Source organism: Artemia sp. Qi Xiang Cuo, chromosome 2 (genome assembly GCF_049724085.1).
Source record: "Artemia sp. Qi Xiang Cuo chromosome 2, ASM4972408v1, whole genome shotgun sequence".
Lineage (NCBI taxonomy): Eukaryota > Metazoa > Arthropoda > Branchiopoda > Anostraca > Artemiidae > Artemia > Artemia sp. Qi Xiang Cuo.
Window position 1 is genome coordinate 96100175 of NC_142795.1, and position 22751 is coordinate 96122925.

At 34.8% G+C, this 22751-nt stretch overlaps 1 protein-coding gene across 1 annotated transcript in view; it reads left to right on the top strand.

Moving 5' to 3' along the window:
• Nucleotides 1–22751, top strand: part of eIF2A (eukaryotic translation initiation factor 2A) — a 143227-nt gene that overhangs the window by 70373 nt on the left and 50103 nt on the right. Inside the window, exons 3-4 of the mRNA XM_089104712.1 lie at nucleotides 4984–5102; nucleotides 18461–18560. Of these exons, the coding sequence (XP_088960838.1) occupies nucleotides 4984–5102; nucleotides 18461–18560 (219 nt within the window). The remainder of the gene's footprint in view (nucleotides 1–4983; nucleotides 5103–18460; nucleotides 18561–22751) is intronic.

The window sequence follows — 22751 nt, forward strand, 5'->3', positions numbered from 1 at the left end:
CATCCTTTTCGGTTATTTTCACCTGGTGGTAGCCTTGGGTAAGGTCCAAAGAAGTAAAAATTTAGTTTTTGCTTGAAATTGAGTCAAGAATTTCATCTATTCTTGGTAGAGGAAATTGGTCGCTAACTACTTGTTTTTTGAGGGATCCATAATCTACTCCGAGTCTAAGATCACCATTCTTTTTTTGGTATTAAGATCACTGGTGCACTATACGGACTTATACTTGGACGTATAATTTCATTTTTTTCTAATTCATGAATTTTATTTTTTAACCATTCTTTGTGCTTATATGGCACACGATATGGCTGTTTTGCTACGGGATTACCAGTCGTTAAAATTGATTGTTCATAAAATTGTAACAGCCCGATGTCATCCTCAGATGTAGAGAATACGTCCTTAAAATTCCATAATAATTCGCATAATTTTTTCTTAAGTTCCAAGTCTGTAATATGATCCATATTAAATTTGTTTAAAAATTGCGATTTAGTTAAAGGATATTTGTTATTTGAAGTTTTTATACCGTTAACTAGGTTTCTTTTAAAATTTCCACATCCATTTAGATCATTCTCTGTTAAAACCTGGATTTGGGTTAAACAAGTCCCTTTTTGAATTTTAATTGTATAATTTTCATGTTTATTGGTTACCCAAATAAAACCTTCTCCTTTGTAATAAGATATAATCTGTTCCTCGCATTGCAGATTTTTGGGTATTTCAGATGGGGTCACCAACCCATCTTTCTGATTTGCTAACCACTGGCTCAATCATCCGTGACATTTGAATTTTTTGAATCGTTTTCGGAGGGACTTTGTTTTTCTTATCGTGAATCCGTAGAATTTCTTTTTATTTTCATTGTTTATTAGATTCATGCTGGCGCTATGCTGCGCCATTGCGGCATCTTGCGGAACCGAGCTGGGTTTTACTATGTTCTTCCATAATTCCGCTATTTTCTTAATTTCGTTTGACCTGTACTGTCGCATATCTCCTATTTTTGTTTTCGCAGATTCAATACTTTTATTATTTAAATTTACTTCATTTCTGCAATGTCTTTCAGGGTAACTGAACAAATTTCCAATTATGCCATGTCTGCGAGACATGAGGTTCAAAATACTGCGACATTATACCACCAGAAATTCTGTTTACTGTTATGTTGTCTTCGTAACCTCTGTTACGACTTCTTAGGGTAGAAATTTCGTTCCCTGTCTTAACTTGGGAGATAAGTCTCTCATTTGCTACGTCTAATAGTATTCTATTAGACTTTAGAAAATTTGCGCCTATAAAAGCCTCACAAGGAAAGTTATCGCATATTATAAAAGTTGTCATAAAGGTCCTATTGTCTCTTTTTACGCTTAGGCAAATTGAACCTTTTGCGTCCAATTTATGGCCTGTCACACTACTTAAATTGGGATTATTAGGGTTCCTCTGTTGCCTAATATTCAGAGGCAACATATTAAATATGCATGAGCTTATAATGTTTACTGTAGCTCCGCTGTCAACTAAAGCCTTAAAGTAAACGTTTTCTACACAAAAATCATTAAATATAGGTAACTTGTTATTAATATCACTACAAGACGGCACTAATATTGTCTTGGACCTATTAAATATTCCGGGCACCCTCTGGGTCCAATTTATATTTCTGAGGGGCCTGAAACGTTTCCTGAGGATTTATTTCATGTGTTGGTGCCTGTAACAGATATTAAGACGTATGAGTTTTCGTAGGTATATTTAATTGATTTACGTCTGGCTGTCTTCGCCATGTATTATTATGGTAACGTGGATTTCTCGTGTCAGTGCCGCTTGCTGGCGCTGACTGCCAATTCCGTTGGTTTGCAAAATTTTCATTTCTCATCGACAAATTTTCGTGATTTCTATATTTCATTCTCGCATTATATTGGCCTGGGCGAGTATTTGGGTTTTCAAATCGGTAATTAATTTGTCTGTTGGGGGGAGGGTTATACAAATTTGGTCGGTACGTGTTGTAAGGTACTGATTGGCACAATCCCCCCTGGCTATAGCCTATTGCACGACCGGTGCTAACATTTATTCTTCTGAAAAAATGGTTGCCGTAATTTTGCGTATTACCGACAGCAATTCTTGGCATGCGATTGGGAACGCAGTGGCACTCTCTCGCGATATGGCCAACATGATTACAATTATAGCACCATATTATTGTAGGGTTATTTTCGTAAAGGATTGTTTGATAGGCTGAAAGCGTACTGTTTTCTGCCTAGCGGGTTCTTGCGTTTTAGTTCTTTGTGGCACTGGGGAGTTATGCCTTGAAAAGAAATTGGGGGATGGCTGATCACCCTTGAAGATTATGTTCACGTTTGAAACACTTAGGCTATTTTTTTTTGCTACACTATGATTAGCGACCATCGTATCAACTTTGATCAATCGCTCTACCTCCTGAACTGCAAGATCCAACGTCTGAACATTTTTGGATATTACCATCCTATATAGTTTTTGGGGTAGCCCTTGCAAAAAGGTATTTAGTATGACTTTTTCATACAGTTGCCCCGAACAACTTCCTTATTTTGCCTCTACAGAAATGTGTATATTATCAAGGTATTCTCTTATGTTATGTGAAAAGTCAAAGCTCACTGTTCCGTGTTTTAATTTATTTATGGGACTGGTTTCTATAAATCTCTCTTTGAATGCTTTTAACAAGTTATCAACCGTATTTATTGGCAAGTTGGCGTTATTGCCGATGGTATGTTCGATCTGTTTTATAAAGGTTAAGGTCTGGCCTTTTAATCGTAGTAGGAGCATGTATTTTAACACTGCAACGTCTGTTTTTGTTAGTTGTACGAACTGGACCAATTGGATATTAAATTCGTCAATATCTGATTGACCATTGTACTCTGGTATAGATTTTGCTATCTCTATATTTTTCGCGACTAACTTCTGCACTATTAATAAGTCATTAAATCAATTGAAAATAAATTTATTTTTACTTAACCTATTTTGGGGGAGGCTATTATCTCCTATGAGATATAAGGGGTTTCCTGTCGTAGCCTAGCGGTTATAGGCCTAATCACTTTACTTATATGTCTGTATATGTCTTATATGTCTCTATAATAATTAAATTCGAATTACAAAGTTTATAGCGTAATTAGTTCGCAATTTTTCCTCCAATTTCCGACTGTGCCATTTGTAGCAATAAAAGCTTTCTGGCCGTCCTGATAGCGGTAATGAAGGATGATCGCGTCAAGTCTAAAATTATACCTTAAACTGTGAACTTACACTTCATAAGTTCTCCGATAGCGCCGCTTATAGCGCTAGAGATTGTGTCAACTAGGCTAGCGCCGCCCTCAATTAATGGGAGAAAATTGAATATGTAGACATATAAATGTGGCCTCTTTTTTTCTCGAGCTATCTGGAGATCCGATTCCGTGGGAGCGTTTACCTTGGAGACATGCGAACTAATTACCTATTATTAGACTAGATGCAGACATATAAAATGAAATAAACACAGATAAAAAAGGCAATAGATTTATTGAACTTACATACTTAGGTGCACAGCAATGGGTCACTTCAAAATGACAATAACGATGACAACGATGGAAGAATAAAAGCATTTTGTCTGAGTGGTTTTGACTCTGACTTTCCAATAATCCCCAAAAGCACTTCTACCCCACTATCAAACATAGCTCTTCAGTCCTGCGCCGTGAGAACTGGCTCACCATTGGCCCGAGTGGACCAAGGATGTGAACCCGTCGTCCAATAATCTTTCTTAACTATTTTTGATGATTTAGACGTTCACACGGTTTCTATCGTTTAAACTTCCTTAGAAATATTGTACGTAGCATATTTTTTATTACTCACTCTTAGCGAAATCTAACGCCTGGATAGTGCTGTTCTTTGTCTGGGGGTGACTGCACTTTTTCTCTTTGCTGATTAAGGACTTCATTTTTGAAACTAGGTTTAATTTAATTATAGGAAATCGGAATTATCTTTAGAAAGAAGGAACTTTATTTTGGTATTTTAAATAAATCGCATTTTAATCATGATACATAATTGTTGGGAAGGGTAATATGTACCATGAGTAAAATCACATCCTTGGTCCACTCAGGCCAATGGTGAGCCAGTTCTCACGGCGCAGGACTGAAGAGCTATGTTTGGTAGTGGGGTAGAAGTGCTTTTGGGGATTATTGGTAAATCAGAGTCAAAACCACTCAGACAAAATTCTTATATTCTTCCATCGTTGTCACCGTTATTGTCATTTGAAGTGACCCATTGCTGTGCACCTAAGTATGTAAGTTCAATAAATCTATTGCCTTTTTTATCTGTGTATTTCATTTTATATGTCTGCATCTAGTCTAATAATAGGTAATTAGTTTGCATGTCTCCAAGGTAAACGCTCCCAGGGAATCGAATCTCCAGATAGCTCGAGAAAAAAAGAGGCCACATTTGTATGTCTACATATTCAATTTTCTCCCATTAATTGAGGGCGGCGCTAGCCTAGTTGACACAATCTTTAGCGCTATAAGCGGCGCTATCAGAGTATCTATAAAGTGTAAGTTCACAGTTTAAGGTATAATTTTAGACTTGACGCGATCAATCTTCATTACCGTTATCAGAACGGCCAGAAAGCTTTTATTGCTACAAAAGCTTTTAGTAAATTGGGGTGGAGGAACGTCATGTGTGAGCTCATCCGTGTCGAGCTGACGTGGCTTGCTGCTGAAGTAAGTTGTTAGTAGTAGTAGTCGTAGTCCTCGTATAAATACACGAAAGCTTTTTTTTCATTTAAGAGGCTCTGTTTCTGATGATTGGAAAGGTGTTTCTCTGACAGGCCTGTCAAGCCTGTCTGAGGTATGGACGGATAATTCTATCTCTAGGGCAGTGGGTAAGTATGGAGTCCAGAAACACTTTATTTCACAAGGTGCATATTTAGTGTTGGAAAAAATCTCATCAGGCTGGGAGCCTACGCAAACAATGAAGTTCATATACCTGCAGCGAACATACTTCATTTACTTTTGTTTTTAGTGTCAAAATTTGCAATATATCTGATTGGAAGATCGTACTTGATCTGCCCTTGGGACGAATTGCTGGGGCAAAATTTTCCCCAAGTGAAAACTTCATCTCATTATGGGAACCGTACGCAGGTGAGTTAATATTAGCTTTTATGATTTTTTGCCCTCATACCCCATTAAAACTTTGATGTAAGGATCCTTGTTTAATCTACGGAATAAGACAAAATTATAGTGATGTTATTCTTAAATATTTATCATAAAGTACATTACGATTTAGTATTACTAAACTTATTGAATGGAATTTACATAAAAGTATCCTTTGTAAGGCCAAGTTGCGGCAAAAAAAAACACAAACATAAAAATAAGAAAAGAAAAAAAAGAAGAGGACTTGATAAGAAACCCTTAACGGACTACACTCTGATTATCGGTGCTGTTGAAAAATCAAATTCATTTTTCAGCTAAAAACAATTAGTCATGTAAGTCTAAAGTAACTCTTTACAAGAAAGGGAAGCTGGTATTAGTAATCTATCTATATATTTGAGCAGTGCTTGCGTAATTTGTCTTATCTCTAGCATGTACATGAATATACAGCGTGGTTATACGTGGACATTGCAAAAAAGCGACCAATCCTTTACCTATAAAGTGACCAAACACGTTTTGAAACTATAGTCAAGGTTGTATAAGATTTGGACGGTACAAGAAACTGGACAAGAAAACCTAGGCCTGAGGCACTACAGTTACACGTGGAAATTTAAAAAAAGCTGGCAAACCTATAAGGTGGTCAAACAAAAAGGGTTTAGCATTTGCAAATTGGATCGTATGAAAGTGGAGAAAAAAAAGGGGGTTTAGCATTTGCGAATTGGACTGTACGAATGATCTTACTTGAACAATTGGGAAAAAACAGAGATGGATAACATTTGCGAAATGGATCGTATGATGGTGGAGAAAAAAAGAGTTAAACTGATTAGCAGTTAAGGTAACCCAGAAGGGCTTGTTAACTCATGCAATTTATTTTTAATTTAAGACAACATCAATCAATGAAAATGGTTAATGATGATAGAATGACATTGTGAGTTGACCTAGCTTTACCTCACCGATGTGTTCTGTATAATACATAAGTGGTGTTTGAGCTGTGTTGTCAATTTAAAATAGAGTTTAACGTTATACTATACTAAAAAGTTGATACTAAGAGAGATGTAGATGGCAAGAAAAGAATTTTAATAACAGATAATTTTACTTCTTCGATGTGTTTTGTATAATAAACAAGTGGTGGGGTTATGGGGGCGGAATATCTTAGAGTACTTATAGTGCTATACTGTAGATTGATTTGCTAGCAGCAAACCCGTCTGGATGACTTGAAATAAAAATTTTTTACAAGAAATCTCTGAAAAAATATTTTGGGGGGATGGGGCGATGGCAGCCGGATGTCATAGAGTAGTTATAGTGTGATAGTTTTGGGGCGTATTGCTTGCAAAAACTCAAGTGGATGACTTGGAAATAAAATTTTTAACGAGAAATGGAAAAAACAGAGCTGGATAACATTCGCGAATTGGATCGTATGAAGGTGGAGAAAAAAAAGAGTTAAAGGATGGACGGTTTGCTATTTTGGACTTTTCTGAGCTAGGTTTTTTAGTATTTCGTAGGTCTGTGTTGTCTGAAACTTATGATTTGGGATGTGTAGTTTGCTATTTTTGACTTTGCTGAGCTAGGTTTCTTAGTATATCGTAGGTTTGTGTTGTCTGAAACATATGATTTTAGATGTGTAATTTGCTATTTCTGGCATTTATGAGCTAGGTGTCCTAGTATTTCGTAGGTGTGTGTTGTCTGAAAGTTATGAGTTGGGCTATGTAAAGTTCTATTTAGGGCTTTTCTGAGCTAAGGTTTCTTGGTAAATTTAGTAGGTGTGTGTTGTCTGAAACTTATGATTTGGGTTGTGTAATTTGCTATTTCCGACTTTTCTTAGCCAGATTTCTTAGTCTTTCGTAGGTGTGTGTTATGTGAAACATATGATTTTGAATCTTTAGTTTGCTATATCCTGCTTTTCTGAGCTAGGTTTCATAGCCTTTGTAGGTGTTTGTTGTCTGAAACCTATGATTTGGGATGCTATTTGGGTTTATCAGAGCTAGGTTTCTTAGTGTCTCATAAGTGTGTGTTGTCTGAAACCTACAATTTGGGATGGGTAGTTGGCTATTTCTGTTTTTTCAGAGCTAGGTTTTTTAGTGTCTCATAGGTGTATGCTGTCTGAAACCTACAATTCGGGATGGGTAGTTTGCTATTTATGGCTTTTATGAGATAGGTTTCCTAGTATTTAGTAGGTTTGGATTGTCTGAAACTTATGAATTGGGGTAAGTTAATTACTATTTCGGGCTTTCTGAACTAAGGTTTCTTAGTAAATTTCGTAGGTGTGTGTTGTCTGAAACTTATGATTTGGGGTGTGTAATTTACTATTTCCGACTTTTCTTAGCCAGATTTCCTAGTATTTCGTAGGTGTGTTTTGTCTGAAACCTATGATTTGGGACCTTTAGTTTGCAATATCCTGCTTTTCTGAGCTAGGTTTCATAGCATTTTGTAGGTGTATGTTATCTGAAACCTATGATTTGGAATGCTATTTGGGTTTTTCAGAGCTAGGTATCTTAGTGTATCATAGGTGTGTGTTGCCTGAAACCTACAATTTGGAGTGGGTAGTTTGCTATTTCTGGCTTTTCAGAGCTAGGTTTCTTACTCTCTCATAGGTGTGTGTTGTCTGAAACCTACAATTTGGGGTGGGTAGTTGTCTATTTCTGGCTTTTATGAGATAGGTCTCCTAGTATTTCGTAGGTGTGTGTTGTCTGAAACCTATGATTTGGGGTATGTAAATTACTATTTTGGGCTTTTCTGAGCTAGATTTCTTAGTCTTTCGTTGGTGTGTGTTGTCTGAAACTTATGATTTGGGATGTGTAGTTTGCTATTTTTGACTTTGATGAGTTAGATTTCTTAGCCTTTCATAGGTGTGTGTTGTCTGAAACTTATGATTTGGGACGTGTAGTTTGCTATTTTTGACTTTGCTGAGCTAGGTTTCCTAGTATGTCGTAGGTGTGTGTTGTCTGAAACCTGAGATTTTAAATATGTAAATTGCTTTTTCGAGCTTTTCTGAACTAGGTCTCCTAGTATTTCTTAGGTGTCGGTTGTCGGAAAGTTATGATTTGGGGTATGTAAAGTACTATTTCGGGCTTTTCTGAGCTAAGGTTTCTTAGTATTTGGTAGGTGTGTGTTGTCTGAAACTTATGATTTGGGGTGTGTAATTTACTATTTTTGACTTTGCTGAGCTAGGTTTCTTAGTATTTCGTAAGTGTGTGTTGTCTGAAACTTATGGTTTTAGATGTGTAATTTACAATTTCCTGCTTTTATTAGCTAGTTGTCATAGTATTTCGTAGGTGTGTGTTGTCTGAAACTTATGATTTGGGGTATGTAAATTACTATTTCGGGCTTAACTGAGCCAGGGTTTCTTAGTATTTTGTAGGTGTGTGTTCTGAAACTTATGATTTGGGGTGTGTAATTTGCTATTTCCGACTTTTCATAGCCAGATTTCTTAGTATTTCGTAGGTGTGGGTTGCCTGAAACTTATGATTTGGGATGGTTATTTTGCTATTTCTGGCTTTTACGAGCTAGGTTTCTTAGTCTTTTGTAGGTATATGTTATCTGAAACCTATAAAATAAACTATTTTCGTAAAATCTGAGCTAATAAGTGTTTTTGACTGTAGACTCTAGTTTTGTGTAAGAACGTTATGGAAAATACAATTCGTTGGCTCATAGGTGAAACTTAAGTCCAGTTATGGATTGAAAAATGAACTATTTCTGTAAAATCTGAGCTAATAAGTGTTTTTGACCGGAAACTCTAGTTTTTTGTAAGAAAATTATGGAAAATACAATTCTCTGATTCAAATGTGAAACTTAAGTCTATTTTTGGATCGAAAAATAAAACGATTTCCCTAAAATCTGAGCTAATAAGGGTTTTTGACCGTTAACTCTAGTTTTTTGTAAGAAAATTATGGAAAATACAATTCTCTTGTTCAAATGTGAAACTTAAGTCTAATTTTGGATCGCAAAATAAAACTATTTCCGTAAAATCTGAGCTAATAAGGGTTCTTGACCGTAAACTCTAGTTTTTTGTAAGAAAATTATGGAAAATACAATTCTCTGGTTCAAATGTGAAACTCAAGTCCATTTTGGACCGAAGAATAAAACTATTTCCGTAAAATCTGAGCTAATAAGGGTTTTCGACCGTAAACTCTAGTTTTTTGTAAGAAAATTATTTAAAATACAATTTGTTGGCTCATAGGTGAAACTTAAGTCCAGTTATGGATCGAAAAATAAAACTTTTTCCGTAAAATCTAAGCTAATAAGGGTTTTTTACTGTAAACTCTAGTTTTTTGTAAGAAAATTATGGAAAATACAATTCGTTGGCTCATAGGTGAAACTTAAGTCCAGTTATGGATCGAAAAATAAACTGTTTCTATAAAATCTGAGCTAATAAGGGTTTTTGACCGTAAACTCTAATTTTTTGTAAGAAAATTATGGAAAATACAATTCTCTGGTTCAAATATGCTTACGGCTCTAACAATTGTACTCTATGATTGGTCAGAGACACGATGTGGCTTTCCCACTGGTATATTATCTCCGTTTATCGAAACAAACTAGTCTATTGCATGTATTAAATCAGTATTTCTTACGCAGTGGAACGATAAAAACAAAAGTCATATCTTTAAAAAAAAAAGTGAAGATGGAGCATTTTAATAAAGTGTGTTCACATAACAAGGTTATTGGAGCATTCAATGCCGACAAGGAGAAGTATTTAAACTATTAAACAAGTACAAGTGGTAGCACTATTGGAAATGTATGCATGCATTGTCAAGACAGTAAGGAATTAAATTTCTTTGGAATACCGAAAAAATTCAACTATCATGTTGGTTGTTATGCTAGATTGAGATCTCCAGAGATGATTGCACTCAAAGAGAATGCCAACATAAAAATAATCATTGATGATAGAGGACAACTCCTTGCTACTGTTGCAGGTAACACATTACCTACTGATACATCCAATCGTCAGCTTTCGGGTATTAGCATGCAACGAAAGGTCAATAAAAGAAAGGCCTACTCTTCTACTAATATCGTAAACCATATCTTGTCTACGTGCCGAAACTTTTACCTGTGTAAAAATAATGTGATAATAGACAGTGAAATTGCCAGAAAAATAAAAAGGGCTTTGTCAGAAAATATCACTATGAAATATAAAGATGAATCGATGAACAACAAAGCACCAGCAAACGTTACTGTCATTGATCAAACAATCAATGAACCAAATAATACTAAGGACGAAAAGCATATTGAGCCTGTCGATGAGACACCAGTAAAAATTATGTATGACTCAAAATGGAATAATGATAATTCTACTGATTACGAACCAAGAGAAGACAATAACTACAATATCAAGAGAGAACATGGTGAACTATTTTATGGAACAGATTCAAAATGTCTAAAGTTAATCATTGATATTAATAATGTATCATAATATATTTTTGTATTAATATTCTACATAACATTATTTCATTAAAAATATTACATTGTAATGTGTTCATTATTTTTAGAGTAAGCTAGCATATCGAACATTTAGAATGTCAATTTAAACATCTGAGATGTAAGAAAAGAAATTTGCATACATCTATTGTCAGACACATGGGATAACATTGACAAAATCTAGGTATCAGAATGAATAAATTCTTTATCAACATCCATTGTTGGATATGTCATTATGTCATTATGAAAAAATAGTAAGTAATTAAGTAACAAACTCTTTCTTGAACTCAGCTCTTGGATACACAATACAGAAATTTAGTTCTGGAAATTATGAAAAAAAAATTGAACAAATTCTTTAATAACATTAATTATCGATTGAAGTCGCTTCCTAGACAGACAATACAGCAATTTCACAAAATCTAAGTATAAGAGTGATTATATTCTATATCAACATCCATTTCTCGGATACATAGGAAAAAGTTAACAAAATCTAAGTGTTAGAGTGAATAAATTGTATTTATCAACATCTTTTGTCAGATACATCGGATGCAATTGACAGAATCCAAGTGTCAGAGTGAATAATTTTTTTTATCAACATTCTTTGTCAGATACATCAAATAAAATTGACAAAATCTAAATTTCAGAATGAATATATGCTTTAACAACATCCTTCATCGGATATGTTGGATAAAATTGACAAAATCTAAGTATCAGAGGGAGTAAATTCTATATCAGCATCCTTTTCTCGGATACATAGGATAAAATATTCGATAAAATTGACAAAATCTAAGTGTCAGAATGATTTTTTATCAACATCTTTTATCTGTTACAACATTTGTAATTATCGAAATCTAAATATCAGAGTGGATAAATTCTTTTTCAACGTCTTTTGTCGGATTTTTTGAATAAAATATGCAAAGTTGACATAGCTTTATTTCATTTTTTAAGGTTAATCTAGACGAGGTTACGTAATGAATGTTAATAAAGAATTTGTTCAATTTTTATCATAATTTCCTGAATAAAATTTCTGTATTGTGTATCCAAGAGGTGAATTCAAGAAAGAGTTTGTTACTTACTTACTTACTTACTTACTTACTTACTTACAATTTTTTCCTAATGACATAAGGACATATCCAACAATGGATGTTGATAAAGAATTTAATCATTCTGATACCTAGATTTTGTCAATGTTATCCCATGTGTCTGACAATAGATGTATGCAAATTGCTTTTCTTACATCTCCGATGTTTTAATAGACATTCTAAACGTTTGATATGCTAGTTTACTCAAAAAATAATGAACACATAACAATGTAATATTTTTAATGAAATAATGCTATGTAGAATATTAATACAAAAATATATTATGATACATTATTAAATATCAATGATTAACTTTGGACATTTTGAATCTGTTCCATAAAATGGTTCACCATGTTCTCTCTTGATATTGTAGTTATTGTCTTCTCTTAGTTCGTAATCAGTAGAATAATCATTATTCCATTTTGAGTCATACACAATTTTTACTGGTGTCATCAACAGGCTCAATATGCTTTTCGTCTTTGGTATTATTTGGTTCATTGATTGTTGGATCAATGGCAGTAACGTTTGCTGGTGCTTTATTTTTTATCGATTCATCTTTATATTCCATAGTGATATTTTCGGACAATGCCCTTTTTATTTTTCTGGCAATTTCACTGTCTATTATCACATTAGTTTTACACAGGTAACAGTTTCGGCACGTAGACAAGATATGGTTTACGAAATTAGTAGAAGAGTAGGCCTTCCTTTTAGTGACCTTCTGTTGAATGCTAATACCCGAAAGCTGACGATTGGTTGTATCAGTAGGTAATGTGTTACCTGCAACAGTAGCAAGGAGTTGTCCTCTATCATCAACGATTATTTTTATGTTGGCATTCTCTTTGAGTGCAATCATTTATGGAGATCTCAATCTCGCATAACCACCAACATAATAGTTGAATTTTTTCGGTATTCCAAAGAAATTTAATTCCTTACTGTCATGACAATGCATGCATACATTTCCAATAGTGTTACCACTTGTACTTGTTTCATAGTTTAAATACTTCTCCTTGTCGGCATTCAATGCTGCAATAACCTTGTTATGTGAACACACTTTATTAAAATGCTCCATCTTCACTTTTTTTTAAAGATATGACTTATGGGTTTATCGTTCCACTGCGTAAAAAATACTGATTTAATACATGCAATAGACTAGGTAGTGTCGATAACCGGACATAGAATACCAGTGGGAAAGCCACATCGTGTCTCTGACCAATCAGAGTACAATTGTTATAACCGTAAGCATATTTGAACCAGAGAATTGTATTTTTCCATAATTTTCTTACAAAAAAACTAGAGTTTACGGTCAAAAACCCTTATTAGCTCAGATTTTATAGAAATAGTTTATTTTTCGATCCATAACTGGACTTAAGTTTCACCTATGAGCCAACGAATTGTATTTTCCATAATTTTCTTACAAAAAGCTAGAGTTTACGGTCAAAAACCCTTATTAGCTTAGATGTTACGGAAATAGTTTTATTTTTCGGTCCAAAATGGACTTAAGTTTCACATTTGAACCAGAGAATTATTACAAAAAACGAGTTTACGGTCAAGAACCCTTATTAGCTCAGATTTTACGGAAATAGTTTTATTTTTCGATCCAAAAATAGACTTAAGTTTCACATTTGAACAAGAGAATTGTATTTTCCATAATTTTCTTACAAAAAACTAGAGTTTAGTGTCAAAACCCTTAATACCTCGGATTTTACGGTATTAGTTTTATTTTTCGATCCCGAACCAGACTTAAGTTTCAGATTTGATAATAAATTTGTATTTTCCTTAATTTTCTTACAAAAACTAGAGTATACGGTGAAAAACCCTTATTAGCTCATATTTCATAGAAATAGTTTATTTTTCTATCCATTACTGGACTTAAGTTTCACCTATGAGTCAACGAAATATATTTATCGTAATTTTCTTACACAAAACTAGAGTTTACGGTCAAAAACCCTTATTAGCTCAGATTTTCCGGAAATAGTTTATTTTTATAGGTTTCAGACAACACATACCTACGAAAGACTAAGAAACCTAGTTAATAAATGCCGGAAATAGCAAATTAACCATCCCAAATCATAAGTTTCAGACAACACACACCTACGAAATACTAATTAATCTGGCTAAGAAAAGTCGGAAATAGCAAATTACACACCCCAAATCCTAAGTTTCAGACAACACACACCTAAAAAATACTAAGAAACCTTAGCTCAGAAAAGCCCGAAATAGTAATTTACATACCCCAAATCATAAGTTTCAGATAACACTCACCTACGAAATACTAGGAGACCTAGCTCATAAAAGCCGGAAATAGCAAATTACACATCTCAAATCATAAGTTTCAGACAACGCACACCTACGAAATACTAAGAAACCTAGCTCAGCAAAGTCAAAAATAGCAAATTACGCACCCCAAATCATAAGTTTTAGACAACACGCACCTACGAAATACTAAGAAACCATAGCTCAGAAAAGCCCGAAATAGTAATTTACATACCCAAAATCATAAGTTTCAGATAACACACACCTACTAAATACTAGGAGACCTAGCTCATAAAAGCCGGAAATAGCAAATTACACAACCCAAATCATCAGTTTCAGACAACACACACCTCCGAAATACTAAGAAATCTAGTTCAGCGAAGTCAAAAATAGCAAACTACACACCCCAAATTATAAGTTTCAGACAACACACACCTATGAATGGCTAAGAAGTCTAACTCAGCAGGGTCAAAAATAGCAAACAACACATCCCAAATCATAAGATTCAGACAATACACACCAGCGAAAGACTAAGAAATCTAGCTCAGAAAAGCTCAAAATAGTAATTTACATACCACAAATCATAAGTTTCAAACAATACACACCTACGAAATACTAGGAGACCTAGCTCATAAAAGCCAGAAATAGCAAACTACACACCCCAAATTATAGGTGTCAGACAACACACACCTATGAGAGAGTAGGAAACCTAGCTCTGAAAAGCAAGAAATAGCCAACTACCCATCCCAAATTGTAGGTTTCAGACAACACACACTTATGAGACACTAAGAAACCTAGCTCTGAAAAGCCCAAATAGCATCCCAAATCATAGGTTTCAGACAACACACACCTATAAAAGGCTATGAAACCTAGCTCAGAAAAGCAGGATATTGCAAACTAAAGATGCCAAATCACAGGTTTCAGACAACACACACCTACGAAATACTAAGAAATCTGGCTAAGAAAAGTCGGAAATAGCAAATTACACACCCCAACTCATAAGTTTCAGATAACACACACCTACGAAATACTAAGAAACCTTAGTTCAGAAAGCCCGAAATAGTAATTTAAATAGCCTAAATCATAAGTTTCAGACAACACACACCTACGAAATACTATGATACCTATCTCATAAAAGCCATAAATATCAAACTACCCATCCCAAATTGTAGGTTTCAGACAATACACACCTATGAGTGACTAAGAAACCTAGCTCTGAAAAGCCAGAAGTAGCAAACTACCCACCCCTAATTGTAGGTTTCAGACAACTCACACCTATGATAGACTAAGAAATCTAGCTCTGAAAAGCCAGAAATAGCAAACTACCCACCCCAAATTATAAGTTTCAGACAACACACACCTACGAAATACTAAGAAACCTTAGTTCAGAAAAGTCCGAAATAGTAATTTACATACCCCAAATCATAAGTTTCAGACAACATACACCTACGAAATACTAGGAGACCTAGCTCATAAAAGCCGGAAATAGCAAATTACATATCTCAAGTCATGAGTTTCAGACAACACACACCTACGAAATACTAAGAAACCTAGCTCAACAAAGTCGAAAATAGCAAACTACACATCCCATATAATAAGTTTCAGACAACACAGACCTACGAAATACTAAAAAACCTATCTCAGAAAAGTCCAAAATAGCAAACCGCCCATCCTTTAACTCTTTTTTTGTTCTCCACCTTCATACGATCCAATTCACGAATGTTATCCAGCTCTGTTTTTTCCATTTCTCGTTAAAAATTTTATTTCCAAGTCATCCACTTGAGTTTTTGTAAGCAATACGCCCCCAAACTATCACACTATAACTACTTTATGACATCCGGCTGCCATCGCCCCATCCCCCAAAAATATTTTTTCAAAGATTTCTTGTTAAAAAATTATTTCAAGTCATCCAGACGGGTTTTTCGCTAGCAACTCGGCCCACAGTATAGTACGATAATTACTTTATGATATCCCACCGCCGGCCACCTAGCGATTGTATTTTACAAAGCCCATCTAATAGCTAAACCTATTTATTATTATAATTCTCTTCTTGCCTTCTACATCTCTCTTAGTATCATCTTTTTAGCGTAGTATGGATACAATCACGATTTTAAACCGACAACACAGCTCAAACACCACTTTTGTATTATACAGAACACATCGGTGAGGTAAAGCTAGGTCAACTCACAATGTCATTCTATCATCGTTAATCATTTTCATTGATTGATGTTGTCTCAAATTAATAATAAATTGCCTGAGTTAACAAGCCCTTCTGGGTTACCTTAACTGCTACTCAGTTTAACTCTTTTTTTTCTCCACCTTTATTCGATCCAATTCGCAAATATTATCTAGCTCTGTTTTTTCACCTATTATTCAAATAAGATCGTTCTGACAGTCCAATTAGCAAATGCTAAACCCCCTTTTTTTTCTCCACCTTCATACGATCCAATTCGCAAATGCTAAACCCTTTTTGTTTGACCACCTTATAGGTTTGCCAGCTTTTTTAAAATGTCCACGTGTAACTGTAGTGCCTCAGGCCTAGGTTTTCTTGTCCCGTTTCTTGTACCGTCCAAATCTTATACAACCTTGACTATAGTTTCAAAACGTGTTTGGTCACTTTATAGGTAAAGGATTGGTCGCTTTTTTGCAATGTCCACGTGAAACCACGCTGTATATTCATGTACATGCTAGAGATAAGACAAATTACGCAAGCACTGCTCAAATATATAGATAGATTACTACTGCTGGTTCAGTTTCTTGTTAACTAGAAATTGGCGTCATTACGTCACTCGGTGATTTTTTCTTTGAGCTGATCTATCAAGCTGAACAGTTTGTCTTGTTGAACACCCTCTGTAAGTATAGTTGAGTTGAACTAGAGAGATTTTTGACGGATATAATTGAACATTTACATTGAGCATTTAGAGATGAGTCTAGCGTTTTGATTTATCGATTCTAATTGTCGCTTGTATTCTAATCGCTGACATTGTAAACTTCTTCTTGATGTCTTGGCGTCAGGTTAGGTTCGATGCAGCAAAACCGGGGAAAATACTAAAAAAGTCTATAATTCTAACAAAAACGTGTTTTAGAAAAATACACATTTGTTCGTTTAAAGGAAGTATATATGTTCGTTATTCTTTTGTTTTAAGTCACGAGGTGTCAAATAAGCAATAGTAATTGACTAAGAAAATGTGGCGTGAATTCAATACCACCTTCCTGTTAATGCATCAAAGAACCATCCATTTTGTAGGATTTGTTTTCTTCTGGAACTCGTTGTGGTTCTCACTGTTGCTTCTTTTCTATTTATATATTTAATTTACTATTCGATGTATTCGTTGTGATACTGGCTGTCAAATGTCTTCTAGCTGCAGATATCGCTTGCATTTTATTCTCGGGCATCATTACCTCTAACTTTTTTCCAAGCCTCTCACTTGAGCTGTTCGGATTCGTTCAAAGTCTTGCGGCGGGGCCCGGCCTCGAAAACGGCTACATATTTTTTTTTCATCTTTGAAATTGGCATACTGATATTTCTGGCCACAGAAACGATCTAAATTGGTCAAAACTTTAAGGAAGAATTCATATTTTTCTAAGGGTGGGTATTTCAAGCCTAGTTTCAGAATACCGACTTGACAGTACGTCTACAAAAATCAGTATTTTTTTATAGTAACTTTTTTTAAGTAAGCAACAATAGTACAATTCTGAAAACTACTTTTTGACATGAAAATTTTGTAAACCAGCTTTAAGTTCAACCGAATTTTCGTTTTCAGATTCTAACAAATTATAAAAGATATCAGAGTTTAATCACTCTAAAAAATAAAGAACGATGAAGTAACTGAACTGCTTTTATTGCTTTTGCTGCTACTTTGGTGATTCTCCTGCTTTTCAATGTATACTTATGTGTAAAGGATTTTTAGTAGATATGTAAATCAATGTAAGAAAATATGTGATCTTTGTTAAGAATAGATTCAATTTGAATATCATAAATGGAATCTAGAGTGACACGTTTAACAGCTACAGGTTTAAAATTGCCGCCATAAATCCCATCATTCAAGGAACAAATTGTCAAGAAGTAAAAAACTGCTTGTTTTTGTTGGCCTTAACGTCATGAATGGCTTGAACGCTTTGTCTGATTTTTTTTTTTTTTTTTTTTTTTTTTTTTTTTTTTTTTTACCAACATTTGTCAGACATAACTGCATTGAATTCGATGATACATCTCCGTTACTGAAGCGTTAGAAAGAGCTGAAAGCTGTTTAATTTGAAATCATCTTATACATTTTGACCCTAGCCCCTTCCACCTGTTCAGGCACGTACATGGGGGGGGGGGGGCTTGGATCTGCCTCCCAAAAAATGAAATTTGAGGATTGTTCCTCCAATTTTTTCTAATTAATGTTATATGGTTTGCCTGGGTGCGTACCTATCCTTCTCCCATTCTTTGTTCGTACAACGGAGACCGAGATCAGACATTGCGACGCTGGAATTTAAGGCTTTGTAGGATGTATTACCAATATGTATTTGTCATTGATTGATCGTTTAGAAATTAGCTACTTCTCTACTTATTTAAGTAGTCACTGCCAGTCATAAGCTTTAATTATTTTTCATTTTCAGTAACCCCTGAGCATCCACAAGGTTTTGATAACTTAAGGATCTACAAGATTTCCTGTGGTTCTCTCGTGAAAGCTTATGTTCAGAAAAGGAATGTAGGATGGCAAGTACAGTTATTGTTGCTCAATTTAAGCAAAAATACCACAGTCGTTATAAATGTCCTTTATCTTATTAGTTATTTAACCTTATTAGTTATATTATTAGTTATTAGTTAAATAAAGACGTAACAACATGAGAGAAAATTGAACCGATGGCGAAAACCCTTTCTTCGTAATTTGGAAAACCATACATATTCACCATCATCTCATTATCTGAAAAGCTCTTCGCAATAGAGGAAATGCTTTTCATTATTTTACCAAAAATCTTGAACTATTATCAATATTTGCTTGTCGAAGGGGGGGGGGTATTTTATTAATTTTTTATCCCTCGATTCCTTTCCATTTATAATTAAAAGGAAGTATTGGAATATTGAAGTTTTTTTTAATATGGCAGTGAACACGAAATATACAAATAAAAATAGAAGGCCGAATGTTTTGGCTTCATATTCACATCCGGAAGCTGTTTCTGTTAATAAAGAGTTCGGGTTACTGCTACCACTGCTAACAATTCACTGCAGCACCAAGCCGCCTGAGGCGAACACAGCTACGCACAATATTCCTTCATCCCAATTTATTCAAAACCTCCCTCTACCCCCTTGCAAAAAGTTCCCATCTCCCTTAAATCTTTCTTTATGACATACTTCCACCCCATTTGAGGATTACCTGCTTTTCTCATGGCCCTAGACAGTTGGTCGACAAGGACGATCTTTGGCAATCTATCTCTCTTCGTCCAAAGAACGTGTCCAAGCCATCTCAACCTTGTTCTCATTACAGGGCTAAATAGTGGGATTGAACCACATTTTGCGAACAGCTTACTGCTTGAGAGTCGGTCAGTCAGTTGGATACCCAAAACCATCCATAGGCAATTACTTTGGGAAACATCTAGCAAATCTTCCTCCGTTTTTTGGAGCGCCCATGCTTCAGAACCATATATAACCGCTGTCATCACTGGAGCTTCCAATATTCCAATCTTTTTCGCTGACTTATGTCAAACTTTCTTCCAAACTTTTTTCAACTGTGAAAAAACACCCTGGGCTTTCGCATTTCTACTTTTAATATCTTCACTGCACCCACCGTTTTTACTAATAATTGATTTCAAAAAAGTTATACAAAATGAGTTTTTCAAAGAAAAGTAAACAGCTTCATTAAAAAAAAAATGAGCAGAAATAAAGTCAAATAATTAGAAAAAAAAACAACACAAAAACAAATGAACATGGAGTGTGAGTTTAATATACTCATATCGATATTTATTCCTTAAAGTCTCAATAATTTTTGATCTGTTAAAGTTTAAAAAGTGAAAATTTTTAAATGTATTTTGTTTTCAGTAAAGTGCAAATTATGTTCTGGTCTTGAAAAGGCATGGGGGTGTCAGCCCCTACTCAGGATAGTTACTGCTCGTTTTGAGTTTGCCTCGGTTATTTAAATGAATTTCGGTTCGTTTTGGGTTTCGTTTATTTATCAATGGTGATTTGTGGTAGTTTATTTGACTTTATTTCTGCTCATTTTTTATTTAATGGTGCTCTTTACTTTTCTTTGAAAAACTTATCTCGTAGAAAAAGTTTTTCAACTTAATTTCTGTTTGTATTTTATTCACACAGTGTCTTGATAATTTTGACCCAAATATTGTTTAATTTAGTTTTAAACCTTCTCAAGTTGACCTGAAAAATAAAACTTAATACCATTCCCAAAAAAATTCTATCTACTCTTTGACAACCTGGAAGCTCTTACACTCTTTTGATTTAGTAAATTGTGAGGGTAGAAGTAGTAAGAATAGTAGCTTTGGAAGTTTCAACTTAATACCCTCTGTCGTTCTTGGGATATTGTTGAGATGTCTTATTTGCAACCAATATACACAGTGCCTTTTGATTTAGTTTTAAAGTAACATTTAATTTTAAAGCATAATTGGCAAATTTCTTAACTGTGGGGGGTTGACATACCCATTATCCCTAAAGACATGGTTACTGGACCGTTCATCTATGCTGAAAAAAAAATGGCTGTCTCACTTAAAAAGGGCACTAGTAGTTTTAATTTCCAATCGAATTTGTTCCTTTAAAGTTTTAATGCTATTGTTTGTTATGATAGAGAGGCGCTGCTTATGATGTTGCTCATATATCCTTTTGAAAATCTGCAAGCATACAGTTTTTTCGTTTAATTGAAACTCCCCTAAACGTTCATTAAAAGTTTCACTTTAATAGTCTTAGCGTCTTTAGTTATAGTAACTGTCGTGGTAATATTAATAGTGTACACATAGTGCCTTCTGGCTATTTCGAAATCCGCAACAACTTACCGTGAAAGGTATAACTTAATAACATAAGTCGTTTTTGAGATGTTGCTTTTTTAGCCTTTTGACAATCTACATGCTCATAGTTCGGTTTGATTTAATTCAACATCCACCTAAATATTCCTTGAAAGCTTTATCTTTTACCCCTAGATTGCGTAGTAGCAATTATTGTAGTTACTGTAGTAGCATTAATAGCAGTATGCGCATAACACCTTTGGTTTTCTTCAACATCCACTTCAACAGACGCTGAAAGTTTCAGCTTTATAACATCAACCGTTCCTGAAGCATTGCTGATACGTCCTTTTGACAGCCTATGTGGGCATAGTCGGGTTTTTGATTTAGTTCAAGACAGTTTCAATATTCCCCAAATGTTTTGCCTTAACACCCTTAGCTTTAGTAGCAGTAGTAGTAGTGCCAGTAGTAATATTAGTAGCAGTAGAATTAATAGCAGTATCCTTAGATCTAGTAGCCGTAGTAGCAATAATAATAATAGTAGCAGTAGTAGTTTTAGTAGTATGAGAAAAAGCAGTAGTATTAGGATGCAAATATTGTCTTTTGTTTATTCAACAACCCCTGTAAGTTGTACCACACATCAAACGGTTCCCCTTTTGACGACGTGCATACAGAAGAAGTTTTGTGATTCAGTTCACTTTGCCCCATCAAAATTTGACAAGCCAAAACTTGGCTTAACACCGTCAAATCCGACCTCGAGCCGATAGGCGGATTCCGGAGACATGGTCGCAGATGGGACCCTTCATGGCTCGAAATTATTGCCCCATTAAACCAAGAGCGTAAAATGTGGAATTCAACAGTCTGCCAGATCCTGTCGCCAGGGAGAAATACATAGTTTGTGTCCTGATCCAAGTACAAGTAGTAAGTAATTACCCCCATCAAAATTCCCTGAAAATTTCATCTTGATACCCTTAGTCATAGTTGTAATAGTTGTCACTGTTGTAGTATTAGTAGTACTAGTAGCCGTATTAGTATTAACATATTGCCTTTTAATCAGTTGAACATCCCTCTTACCAAGTCCTGGAAGTTTCAACTAAATACCATTAGCCGTTGCTATGGCATTGCCGATATGTCCTTTTGATAACCTGTATATTCATATAATTCTTTAAATTTTCATCTTAATGCTCTTAACCTTACCAGTAGTTGCAATAGAAGTAGTAGTAGTTGTGGTAAATTTGGCAGGGGTAGTAGTATTAGTAGTAGTGTGTACGTATTGCCTTTTAGTCAATTAATCTTCCCCTTTAAGAATTCTCTGGAAGTTCCAACTTAATATCCAAGTCCCTTCTTGAGATACGCTCTTTTGACAATCTGTATGTAGATAGTATCTTTTAATTTAGTTCAAGTTTCCCCTTAGTATTCTCTCAAATTTTCATCTTCATAGACTTAGCCTTGTCATCGTTATATTAGATGGTGGAATTTTGCTATTTTTGCCAGTAGATAGATCACGGATGTGTGTTGATCTGTTTTTTCCCCAGGGTGATCGTATTGAAACAATGGTCCTAGAAGATCGAGAGAGGCATTCGAACGGAAGTTAAAAGTTTTAGTGCCTTTTCTAAGTGACCAAAACGATTGGAGGGCAACTGGCCCCATTCCCACGCCCATTTTTTTCTAAAGTTATCTCATTTTGAGATAGGCATTTTGTTCAGTATAGTTGAAAGATCAAATAACTATGTTTTTAGGGGTAAGATGACCTCCGCAGTTTGTGGGGGATGTCTGTAATTTATGAAATTTGGCCATTGTTTATGTATTTAAGAGTAGTAGGAGGAATAGTAGCAGTATTTATTGATGTACTAGCAGTAGTAGTTGCAGTATTAATAACAGCAGTAGCATGCACAGGTTGTATTTTGGTCAGTTGAACATCCCCCTCATGCTACCTCGGAATTTTTCGTGTAATAAGGGTTTT